At 19.7% G+C, this 14259-nt stretch overlaps 2 protein-coding genes across 2 annotated transcripts; both read right to left on the minus strand.

The window, feature by feature from the left end:
- Positions 1-1769: 1769 nt before the first annotated feature.
- Positions 1770-2814, minus strand: MKS88_001790 (uncharacterized protein; the record flags this gene model as incomplete). Its single annotated transcript, XM_067214750.1, has 2 exons — positions 1770-2600; positions 2728-2814. The coding sequence occupies 2 exons, from the start codon at positions 2812-2814 to the stop codon at positions 1770-1772; spliced, it is 918 nt and encodes a 305-aa protein (XP_067074097.1).
- Positions 2815-13127: 10313 nt separating this feature from the next.
- On the minus strand, positions 13128-14017 carry MKS88_001791 (uncharacterized protein; the record flags this gene model as incomplete). The annotated part of the gene is made up of 2 exons (XM_067214751.1): positions 13128-13802; positions 13931-14017. 2 exons carry the CDS (start codon positions 14015-14017, stop codon positions 13128-13130), a joined length of 762 nt encoding a protein of 253 aa, XP_067074098.1.
- Between the last annotated feature and the right edge of the window lie 242 nt (positions 14018-14259).

Here is a 14259-nt window from a genome sequence, read left to right on the forward strand (position 1 = left end):
TTGATAAATTAAGTAATAATGTAAAAATAGATTAATTACTTTATAAAACATTTATTCTTCAGTATTTTTAATATATATATCTATCATATGTGAACTGTTCTATTATATATATATATTGGTATAAATATTTTATTATTATTACTTTCATTTGTTGATTCAATATTATTTTTTTCAAGATTATCTTAAAAATCTATTATTTATACCAATATATATTATACTTTCAGTTTATGAAATTTTCATATATATAAGCATTTAAAGTAATTCTTTTTTTTTCTCTCATTATTATCGTATAAAAGACAATTAACCTATTCTTACATTTACAACAGTAATTTTACAACATTTTATTATTTTTTTAACGATTACAAATTCTTCATATACTAAATATTAAATTTTTACACTTATTTAATTAAAACATCTACCAAAATATATGGAAAATTTTCTAACAGACTTAGTTAAAACCTATGTAACCAAAAAAAAAATTAATGTACATATCTATTATTTAAAAAAAAGTTACACTTTTTTTTTTATTTTAATTTTATTTAAAAAAAGAAGCGTTTTATATATAAATTAATTAGTAATTTTCAGTATAAACTACATATATTTCTATGCATCTAAAATATAATATTAACTATTTACATAATATATATTTAGACATATAAAATGAGGATATATAAATAAAAAACACAAATATATTATTATATAAAAGTAGAAAAATTATTTACTTTTTCATTACTCCTAATGATAATTTATTTTTTTCTATAGATATGAATGTATATAAAATTTTAATACTATTAAAAAAAAAAAAGTATTTATGCATATTATTTATTAATATTTGATTACATTTAATTCATTAAGTTAAATGTATAATATTGTAAAAATTATAAAATATATATGGTGTATTTATAAATTTCCCATATAATATATATATAATTAATTTTTTACATAAAATATAAACTCCACAATTAAAGTAAATAATAAATTAATATATAGTGGTAGCACTCATTTAATTGTGAATACATAGAATTAATAAGATATTGAACTATTATAAGTACCTGAAATTTAATAAAGATATTATATTATATATATATATTTTATTTTTTATATCAAGAAAAAAAAAATATAAAAATCCGTTAAAATATTATTTACAATTTAAATTTTCCACAGTTTATTTGTCATAAAACTTATTTTGTATAATGGATATTATGTTTTCTCTTATACAATATATATATGTACTTCAATTCAACAAAATACATTTGCATGGTGTCAATTAGAATAAATCAAGACATTTTTTTTATATTAATTGTTATCAAATATTTTTCGAATTATGTCAACAAATATTCATTTTAAACTAGAGAAAAATAAAATCATATAAAAAAGTGTTATTTATAGTTAGAACATAAATAAACACAAGAAATCTATAAAATCATATAAATTCTCCTACATTATATTAATTATAACGTGCAAGTACATATTTTTCACACAAATATATGGAGATATACAAATATATATATTAAGCCAAAATATTCAATATAGATGAAACCATACTTTAAACTACAAATTAAAAAATATTAAAATATTCAAATTCACAAAAAAAAATAAGTATAACTTTTTTACTGTAGTTCACAGATAAGACCAGTTAGATGTACATATATATTTAAAATTTAAGCAATTATGTAGATATATATTATTAATACTATTCAAATTATTGTACACATTTGCTCCTATTAAAGGTTTCATTGCAGACAGAAAAACAGTTCCTATTATTCATTTTATCTTTTTCTGAACTTAATTTTTTCATATTTTTTAACTTTTTTATGATAATAAACGACTGCTGATATAAGTATGATACCTAATATGAAGATAGGTACAAAATATATAAGAAAACCAAAAAAACCTGATACACAGTAGTTTGCTTTAACACCTTTTGTTTTTACAACAGAATTTGTGAACCAACTTAAAGGTGAATTGGTCAACCACACATACAAAGTTGCTATGGCGGGAGAAGTATCCCCTTTAAAGATATTTGAAAGATTGTTTTTAAAAGCTTCAAGATATGGATAAGTGCTAAGTTCAGTAACTTTTACCGCAGGTGAAATAAAAACTATTAGTTTAAACAAACCAAATGTAAGCCCATATCCCCCAACATTATCTAATATAAATGATACTAATAACACCAAAATTAGTAATAAAGGTAAAGCAAATCGTAGTCCGCACTTTTTACGTATTATTGATTTATATATTTTATCACTAATTGTCTTGTTTTTTTTTAGAAAATCTACATAATCAAGTTCTTTAAATATTTTTTTTTCTAAATGGGAATATTTTTTCATTTCAAATATACATGATTTATTTTTCATACATTTTTTATTGCCTCTTGCGTTCCTTGGTGAATAACCATTTGATGCTTTCTTTTTTATTGTGTTCTCTCTTTCAATATAAGGTATATCTTTTTTGTTGTTCACTCCAACTGGTATCTCTTTCTTTAAACATACAATACTTGAATCTTTATCGTTATTATATTTTGCCAATAAACGATAATTTCGTATATATAATTTTCTATGATTTTTGTAGTATTCAACAATAGATTTGTTATGTGTACTCTGAAAAAACATATAAAAAAATTATCATTTTCTCAAATGAATAAGCTCACACAAAAAACGTGAACTGACAAAACTAAAACACAATAAATATAATTAAAATATATATCTTTAAATAATATTACCATACCTTATAAATGTAAAAATGATATATCCAACTTAAAAGGATAAAAGTAGAAACCTTATAAAATAACAGTGACTTAAATTTTTGTTCCATTATATAGAACGTTAAAATGGTAATATACTGGGTAGGGATACAATTCAAAATAAAATAATATTCTTTTAATTATAAAGGATACTATAATAATTCATTTATATTTTTATATGTTTATTTTATTTGTTTTTATAAAAACATTATAGAAAAGGTATAATCATAATATTTTTTACAACAGTGACAGAAAAGGAACTTTAATTAAAATAATATAAATTGAAATCATTAATAAATATTAAATATACATAAATCATTTATTTAATTTAATAAAATGATTAAATAATTATTTTACTACTTTATTTCGAAGTAATATATATAAAATTACTTATTATTAGAGATATTTATTATATGTAGAATATAGAATGTAGAGAATATATATAATGCATCCATTTATACGTTAAGAGAAGTATTAGTAATTTTATCGATGATTTCCTAATAATGATTCCTATTTTATGAACAGTATGTTTTTGAAAAGCTGTTTATTCCTAAAAAAATATTAATTATTTTAACAACATAACAGTATAAGTTATAAATAAAAATTTTTTTTTATAAATTTTTGTTTTATATTGTGTTATAGTAATTAGATATTACATAAACATATACATATTTTTATCTTTTTTAACATATGTAAAACATTATATTTATAATAAACAACCTAATATACTAAAAAGATATATAGTTGAAAGATAATTAAAAACTTATCTTTTATTATTGCAAAACATTCTTTTAAGGTTATAATATTTAATCAGATCCAATATGTACTATTATATCAAATTGAAAAATTCGTAAATTTATCGAGTTATCTTCATTTTTTTTTTTAGTTTAATATATATTTAGTAGATATATTATAAAAAAAATAATACGTAAAGAAATAAAAGATAGAATAATTGTCATATAAACTTAATAATAAACTTGGTATAATAATATATTTGTATAAATCTATTAGGTGCCGTAATGAATATAATTTTACATAGATATTTAAATAATTTTTATAAAATATTTTCAATTATAAAAATGACCTAAGATAAAAAGTTATGTAAGAAGTGTTCCTTAATTCCCTAATTTAAATATAAAGATTTATGAATCTAGAAATTCATTAAGTTCTATTAATAATTCATTTTTTAAAGGAAAACTGTATTATTAATTATTAATTATTCATAATTAAATACTTAAAATATTAAAAAAAATATAGAAATTTATTAAAATATTTTTAAATAAAATAATTTATAAAGTATATGATTCTTATAATAAATTTTTCATTAAGTTATGTGTTTACATTTAAATATTAAATGCATATGACTACAAAAGTACCTGCGGTTTTAGTTTTAGTGCACGAAGAATCACGTAATATATTAAAATTAAAAGTTACATATATTAAATATCTAAAAAAATCACTGAAATCATTATTCACAACTATAACATAAAAGAGTATATTATTTAAAAATAATAATTACTTTACTAAATTAGACAAGTCATATAAATTGTGAATTTGGATATAAAATTAATTATTGTGTATTTTTTATAATAAATATATGCATGAAATATTTAGTTTGTAAAATTATTGTATGTAAAGTACATACGCTTACTGTAAGTACTGAGAAATGTCAATTTCACATTTTAGCGTATCCGACCAATATATTACATGTATATGTTATAACACAAAATTATATTAACACTCTCAAAAAAATTATAATACAAAAAATTATAAAAACATGGAAACTGTTATAAAAGTTTAATATGTAATTCCTTACATTTATATATTATTATATATTTGTATATTACCTGGAATCCATAACAAAATATTGTGAATATACAACAGATAATTTTTTTTTAAAGTACAATTTTATTATTTATAAATAAAAATTTACTCAAATCATTAAAAAAAGTATTTCTGATAACAATATACTAATTGTAGCTAGGATTTAACTTCGTTCCTTCCTACTTCTAAGGTTTATTCAATATAATTTACCGGATATACATAACCACTAAAATATATAATAAAGTAACTAACAATAATACAATTGTATCTCCTTCCTTCGAAATAAAATATATACTTAGTTGTTCTTAAACGAATATATATAACTAATTATATAATAGAATAAAAAATAAAAAAAGTAATAAAAATTGTACAATAGATTCTTATGTAACAGACGCTAAAGCGAAACGTACACATGCAAAATGTTTTAATTTTTTTTCTTGGTATTATCTTTTCATTTCTACATATATAGGATTAAATCCTCTATATAATATTTTTTCAAAAAGAATATATTTATTTCTGCAAATGAATTACACATAACATACATCAATTTTTTGCATAATTTATTGTGTTCAGATCCTGAATTATCAATAACATTACACTAAGCTTTTTCACCAAAATCTGAGTAAACATAAGTATATTCATTGCCTAAATCATAATGTCAATTTCCAAAAAATATATCATTGTACCCTTATTATTATCTAATAATAATATAATATTTGTTGAAACTGAAGTTCCATTGGTACTGTTCTACTTATCTAAGGTTTTATCAAACATATAATACCACGAAAAGTAAATATTTTATTATTTTTAATGAGACACATTTACTCATATATATCGGAAAATTTCTTATAAGTGTATATTTGTAATACAACTTAAAACATCTAACAAAATAAAGAAAATATTCTTCTATGTTATTTTTATATCACATTATTAAAATAAAAATTTATTCAAATAAAAAAGATGAATGTAAAAGTTTTAAATAAAACAAATATTTGTTTTTTAAATTTAGGGACAGATTATTTTATTTTATAACATATGTAAGCAGCTATAAGTTTTGGTGCATACATACAAAGTATTTATAAAAGGATATAGTTAAATTCATTGATATTTTATTTACTTAAAATTTTACTAAATTTACAAATAAATTGCAAATATAGAGGATAAAAAAAAAGGATAAATTTTCAAATATATTTTTTTAAATATTTCCAAAAATGTTCTCTATAAAAAATGTAACATCAAACACAATAATGTTACGTAGAACCAATTTTATTAGCGAATTGTCAATATATATATATATTTTAATAGTTTAAAATAACAATTCTAATATTTTTTTTATCAATACTTTTCATAAAAAAAAATAAAATAGCTTTTGTGGGGCATTAATAATTTATTTTATAATTATGATAAACAAAAAATATGCGAAGAGTACACGTGCATTAACATATATTAAATTTGTAGTTATTACTTTTTAGCTAAGTTTCTTAGTAATAATGTTTTTTTTTTGTATAAGCTATACCTTTTAAACATTATTTTATACTTGAATAATATAATATTATTTTATAACATATAACACTTTTCAAGGGTTAAAAAACTAAAATAATAAAGTACATGGATTTTTTTATAGCACAAAATGTAATTCAGTATCTACCATATGCTTACGGCATATAGAATATTTATGCAAGAATGATTTCCAAATACCATTATAGGATTTAATTTATGTGCAAAGTATTTATTTTTTTATGTCGTACTATCTAATCTAACTTTTTTATATATTCATGTCTTAATCTGCATGTCTAATACTAAAATTTCTATTTACTAGAAAAAAATCTATTTTTTTATTATAACCATAATAAAATTTATTAAATTTAATAACCATAAAATTTGTACATTTTATTCGCACTTTTTTTTTTAAAAAAAAATATAAATTTATAATTTCTATAGAAATGATCATTTTGAAAAAAAGAATAAAAAAGTAAATATAGAAAAAAAATATATTTAGTAAACAAGATAAATAAAAACACAAATAAATTACCATAAAAAAAATATTTTGCATAAGATAATTTATAACATAAATTATATAAATAAGAGATGATAAAAGATAATATATAAAATAACGTAAAATAAATTCTAATAAAATCCTTAATACATTATTTATCTTTTTGACAACTCCATGGAAATGATACTAGTGTATGTATATTTTATTAATTTATAAATATATATTACTCCAAAATATATATTAAATGATTTCTTTCATGCACTCTAAAAGAAGTTAAATATTTATGAATTATACCTATATAAGATAAAATAATAATGTATTTACTGTTCCTTGAATATAACGAATCTATATATTTATAATATTATAATATATTTAATATATTATTATAATTGTATAATAATAAATTGATAATAATTTATGTTAGCATATTATTTTTTTAAAGTCAAATTAACTAAAAGAAAATATGTAAAAACTTAAAATTTTTATTTTTCTCTATAATACATATTATCCTATATCATTTCACAAAAATAATACAATTATTTATTTATTTCATTCTTTCGTATTCATAATGTCCATGTATTGACATAGATATATTTAAAAATATTTTTCTTTTTAAAACTTTAAATAATTCTTCCATGTGGATGTCTCTTTGTCAACATTTACTGATTTGCGGTAATTTAAATGAGTATAACTGTACTATTTGATGAACAATACAAGCTGTTATGAAGAATACATAATGATAAATATTATGTAAATATATAAGCTTTTATTTATTTGTTATCTTCTAAAATTCCTTGTAATTAATGTAGTTGGTAATTTATAGAGCATTAATTTTTTCTTACATTATTTTATTCAAGTTGTATTTTTTTAAAATATTCAAGCAAATTTAAATTAACTATGCATATTCAGTAAAATAAAAGAATAAACTATAAAAAATTTTCTTTTTTTTGAAATATTTAATTAGCACCTGAGTTAATACATATAATATTTGTTAACGTTATTATTATATATATATATTTATTTTATATACGTACATCTATTAATTCATATATATATATATATATATATTTATATCAATCCCTTAAAATCTTTTAAATTATCATATATATAATGTCACTTGTAATATTCCTTGCTCACAATTATACTTTTTGCAATTATAGATTTGTTTTTTTTTTAATTTAACATGTTCTTAAGTTTATAATGAGCCATATGTCTTTCTTTACTTTAATGTAATGCTTAAAAATTAAATGATGTGCGTTATATATATTTTCAGTGAAATAATTAATTTCCTATTATTTCATTAATTAATGCTCTTGCAATATTTCCTACTATAGAACTATTAAATCTTTTTTATGATACTATTACTACTATGTTTCTAATAGATGTATGTTAACAGAAACATATATATGATAAAATAACCTATAACATGTGGACAATTGCAACTTTATCTATGTATTCTTTATACTATTCTAGATATTTACTAGTATTATTTTTTCTAATTAATGTTTTTTTATAAAACATATATAGAATTTCAATATCACAAATATGATTACAGAAAAAATAAAATTACAAAAAATACGGTAAAATATATTTTTTTAAGCTTCATTGAATTAATTCTTTATGTACATCTTTGCATAAGAAAGTTGTTTCTGCATATTCTTCATTATTACATATGTAAACATCCTTACATGTTTGTATATACATTGTGAATATTATAAAAATGTGCATTCATGCATAAGTCCATCTTACACATAAGCATATCTATGGGTATGTAAAAACTTTGTCCCATCGCATTATGACACACTTATAACTTTTACGTTTTTCCTTTATACCTTTGAAGTTTACATACATGCATTTTTTACATTTGTATATTGGCCTTCTTAAAGTTTATAATGAATGTACTAATTATTACTCGGTAAGGGAATATGTGATAAAGATCATAAAAAGTACGTGTGCAATTTTCATTTAGTATAATATGGAATACTGTTAAACGAATTTACTGTGCAACTAATTAATTTAAAAAATTCTTTGTTTAGATGGATTGTATATTTGATCATATTCCTTTTCTCATTAATGTCTTTAAGTGAAATAGCTACTTCAGTGAATCTTATACATTGGTTGTATTATCTCTTGTCGTATATCAGACTTTTATTCTTTTTCTCGTTCTTTTCTATATGCATAAACTTTTACATGGGCACATCTACAAAGTGGACATGTGTAAAGGTAATGAAGATAAATATGAGTACACAAATTTTCAACAAGCAAAAGTTTGTATATAAGGCATGCATGTGTATTCATCTACAATTTTTCTACATAAATATTCTAACACCTATAAAAAATGATAGTTTATGAAATAAAACGAAAAAAAAAATATATATACGTTCGTATTATATTTATAAATAAGAAGGCACTCATGAATGGTGCTATCATGGGTACACATATAGGCATATACTTAATTGTGCCTTCAAATCTTTTCAGTTAATTTTATACATAAAATTACATACGGGCTATAGACAAATTATTCTATTTATTTTGTTTTAAGTAATCTATGTGTACATTAGCGTCTTTATAAAATTATTCATATGAGAAAAAATTGTAAAAAAGTACTTATGCAAACGTGCACAAAATTTAATCATAATAATTTGCAGAATTGATATTGTAAAATGAAAAAAAATAAAGCACATCATAGAAAATTCATTTTATTCTGGTTTTTTGTTATAATTTTATTATGTGAACTTTTTCCAGGAGTAATAGCTTCCATAAGAACTTTTAAAAATATGATCAAATAATTCAAAGTATTTTACTATATATAAAAATAAATATGCATTTTGTGAAATTTAGAAAGGTACACATGTTTAAACACATGTGTTAAAAAATAATCCTATTGAGTGCATTCATACACATACACATATGCATGTGCACATACATGTACATGGTGTGTCAACATGTGCGATTCATAAAAAATTTTCTAATAAAATAGATTTCATTTTTTATAATTCCAAATCTTAGTGGAGTACATAATTACAAATTTTTTTCGACAGTTTTTCTTCTTCGTTCACGATGTAAAACAAGAAAAAATAAGGTAACAATATATTGCGAACTGTTACTCATCCTTTTGTTTTTAGATTTTTTTTTTTTCATGTTTTTCTTGTATTAACGTTTTATTATATATCTGTCTCTTTTTTATGGAAGAATATCTTTCTAATTGACCACTTACCAAGTAAAACAAAGTAGAAAGAAAAATATTTTAAAATGTATATTACACTTATATATTTGTTATGCTTAATCATAAATTATGTTATTTTGTATTTTTTGTTTCTATTTTTCATTTTTCTTGTTCTACTTTCGCATGTCTACCAACTATCGTATTTCTACTTCTCTGTTCTCCCTTTTCCCGATTTACTTTCTTTCAAGAAGATTAATTCTCATTTGTATAATATAATTTAACCTAAAAACAAGGAAATATATTGTTCATTATGCGCACTTCACTATTTTTTCAATGTACATGTTATCAGTACTCTCTATTTACCTTTTTCTGTTTTACTAATGTTTTTGCACGCATTCACCTTTACTAATTAATGGTTCAACGAATATTATACCAAAAACGGAAAGTCACTTAAAATTTAGAATTATATTTACATATATTCCACCAATTATTATAACAGTTCAATAGTGTTTTCCTAGTTCAGTAATTATTCAGTGTCAAAATCCGAATTATATATTTTTATTTTTATAAAAATTCCTATACAATTTAGTTCACATAATAATCAATAATTTTATTTTTTTAATTATAATTTTTCGAATATTAATTCAAAAAAAAACAAAAAAGGAAAAAAGGTAGGTAAAAGTGTTAAATATAAAGGTGAGGTAAAAGATGGAAATATAAATGATAGGATGAAAGGGAAATAAAAAAGTGAAAAACTCCCTAAAAAATACATGTGCATTAGTAAAATATATTAATTAATGGCATATACATGTAAATATTTATAAATGATTAAGAAATAAATTAAAAAAAAAAATAAAAAAATATAAGTATGTATATAAAATGGAGACATACAAATATGAAACAACAGTTATTGAATCTATTGAACGAAATAATGAAATAAAAAAAACAAGGCACAAAAAAAAATAGGAAAGATGCACTAAAAAATAAGAACATATGCAATGTTATAAATAAATTCTTATTCTTCAAATGATAAAAGTAATATGTGTAAAACATTTTTATCTTCCAACTTATAGCTGTACCTCCGCTCAAATATACACATATATATAAGAAATATGTTAATAATAATAAAATCATAACAATTATATAAATGATTCCTTTATTTTATTATTTTACATAATAATTAATTATTTTATTATGTGCATAAATTACTTAATTTTAATTTATTTTTATTTATATTAAAAATTGTATTACCATATCTTGTATACATATCATCATATTATACTATTTAAAACAAATTATGCCATACGGATTAAATTACCTATCATATAAAAATTAACTAACCACATAATAATTTATCAATCATCTATATATTATTTGCTTATTTATATATTTTCTGTCTGCAAAATAATTATTTCTTTTACCTAAAATCAAGAAAATTCTAATTAAGTTTTTTTTTGTTTTTAATTGTTATAATATTTTGTATTATATGAAATATAATATTACATAAATTCAAATACACTTCAAATTAACATATAATATTGATTAATTTTATTAATATATATTTTCCAATAAAAGTTCACTAAATATATTAACTTTTGTTTTTATTCTTAGTGTACAAAATTAGTTATTTTTAAAAATTCTATATAACTAGAAATAAATCACAAATTATAACACTAAACAAATATATTTATATATTATTTAATTAATTATTAAGTAAATAATAATATTTAAATTATTATATATAAAATATTACCTATTCATTAGCTGAAACTAAAAGTATAAAAATGTAAAATATAAATGCCTTTGTATATATTCTTTCACACTTAGATGTTCCATCGTAGATTTAATAATAATTATTATTTTAAAAAAACACAGAAAATTTTAAACTTATTTCTAAGTATCATTTTTCTAATATATCGCATTTACTTTAATTAATATATATAAATTTAATAAATAACTAAATTATAACTGCAGCTGTGAGACTATTATTTTGTAAAATATTTTCATATTATATAGCAAAATTTTAATAGTTCTATTAAATACTTCAAATATTTTTATACCAATAAACAGTTCAAAAACAAAATGAAATAATAATATATTTACATGGATACATTTATCTTATTAATAAACATAGAAAATTAATATAACCAGAGTTATACGTAATACATATAAAATCAAAAAACCGTGATAACCTTTATATTATTAAAAAAAATTTCTAATTCCATATGTATATATACATAGATATGTTTAATGTTTAGACAGTTTGTAATTGAACAGGTACAAGATGAAACAGAAATGTTTCTATTAGGAAATTATATTTTTATTAATTATATTTGGAAATGTAGATATAAAAAAATAATATATAGTTTATTTATATATAAGTTTTCAATATCACGTATATTTAATTCAATTTTTAGAAAAGAATTAATAACGCATTTAATCAAAATAACGAAATAATAAATGTTATATACACTTAGTTTAATTTTAAATTTATAGGATCCCTATATTAGTAAAATATTATAAATAATTTTTAATGAAGGCATTTTTTTTATCATGTAATTATAATTTCAAAGGTATATCATGTAAAACAAACTAAAAGTACACTAACAAGGTATTCAAAATATTGTTTTATAACATATTTCTCTTAAAGTATATTATATTCAATAATTATTAAATTTTTTCTTTAGTAAAAAAAATATATATATATGTATCAATTCCAAAAAAAAAAAAAAAATACATACACTTCCCTCTATTAGATAAAAAATGAAACACATTTATTGTCAAATTAAATCTAATACTTCATTTACTTAATAAACTTACAAAATAATAATTTTAGATTATAAAAAAATTAAAAATAGAAAGAAACTATATTTACGTTAAATATAAATTATCATAGTTAAACAAAATTTATGAATATATATTAATATTAACTGATACATATTTTTCATGAAAATCTATCCAAATACAAAAATAAATAAATAATATCTAATATTTTGCACCAATATCAAGATATGCATTATAATATAAAATAAAAAAGCATAAAATATTCAAATTTACAAAAGAAATATAAACAATTTTTTAGGGTTCTATAACAAATGGTTCACGTCAACGTAGATTCACTAATCAAATATAACCAATTATGATTATTTTTAATAAAAATATAACTAATTATATTTCATCACATTAAAACCTTCATTACGGAAAGAATCATTTCTGAATTTTCATTTTACCTTTTCCTGAATTTAATTTTTTCATATTTTTTAACTTTTTTATGGTAATAAATAACCTTTGATATAATTGCTATACCCAATATCAGGAAAGGTATCACATATAACAAATATCCAAATAATTGTCCTAATATGCATACTTCACTAACTATTAATGCCTTATCAGCTGCACTAAGACCAGGAGGAGGAGGAGCAGCAGCAGCAGCAGCTGCTGATTTGCAAGAAGAACATTCGTCCATCCCCCCCCCATGTACTGTGCTTGAAAAACCCACCTAATTTTGACAATGGAGTTAAAATAAAACCTAGCGGTTTAACTAATTTTTCTAATTGGGTCTTATCGAATCCTATTAGTGCCCATAAGCTTTTTTCTTGCACTATACCCAAAGTCAAATCTACAATGAATACTGTCAGTAATAACAACAATATTAATACAGGTAAAGCGATTCTTAATCCGTACTTTTTACATATTATTTTTCTATAATTTTTATTACTAATTGTCTTGTTTTCCTTAAGAAAATCCATATAATCTAATTCTTTGAATATATTTTTTTCTAAATGGGAATATTTTTTGGTTTCAAATACACAAGATTTATTTTTCTTATCTTGTTTAAGTCCTCTTGAATTTTTTGACGGACTATCATTAGATAAGTTACTTTTTTTCTTGGCTAATATTTCACAACTATATATATTTTCATTTATGAAATCTCCATTATTTTGCATACAATTTTTTAATCCTATATTATTTAAATCCATATACTGCTTATATTTTGCTAGTGATCGATAAATATTTGTATCTAATTTTCTAACAACCTTGTAGTTTTCATCAAAAAATGTACTAAATATATTCTATAAAAACAACGCATATAATTATTATTTAAAATATTATATCAGCTAATGCTAAAAAAACAGTCTTAATAAAAGCAAAACACAGAAAATATAAATAATGTAAATATCCTTAGATTATATGGTCATACCGCATTATTCGTGAAGTAACATATCCAAGCTAAAAGTACAAATAAAGTAAATTTAATAAATAAGATTGGTTTAATTTTCTTCTCCATGTTATAGCTTTTTAATGCTGTCATATATTAACGAAAAAATTAACAATATTATAATATTCGCCAAATGAAAAAGGATAATATATTATTCATTTAATTTCATAATAATTATTATTTTATTTTATGTTAAAAATATAATAAAATTTATAAAACTACAACGTTTTTGATAACAGAGATATGGAAAAATAACTTTACAATTATATTATTTAATATTTATATTAATTTTATTTTTAAATATTAATTAT

This window comes from Plasmodium brasilianum, chromosome 7 (genome assembly GCF_023973825.1).
Source record: "Plasmodium brasilianum strain Bolivian I chromosome 7, whole genome shotgun sequence".
NCBI classification, from domain to species: Eukaryota; Apicomplexa; class Aconoidasida; order Haemosporida; family Plasmodiidae; genus Plasmodium; species Plasmodium brasilianum.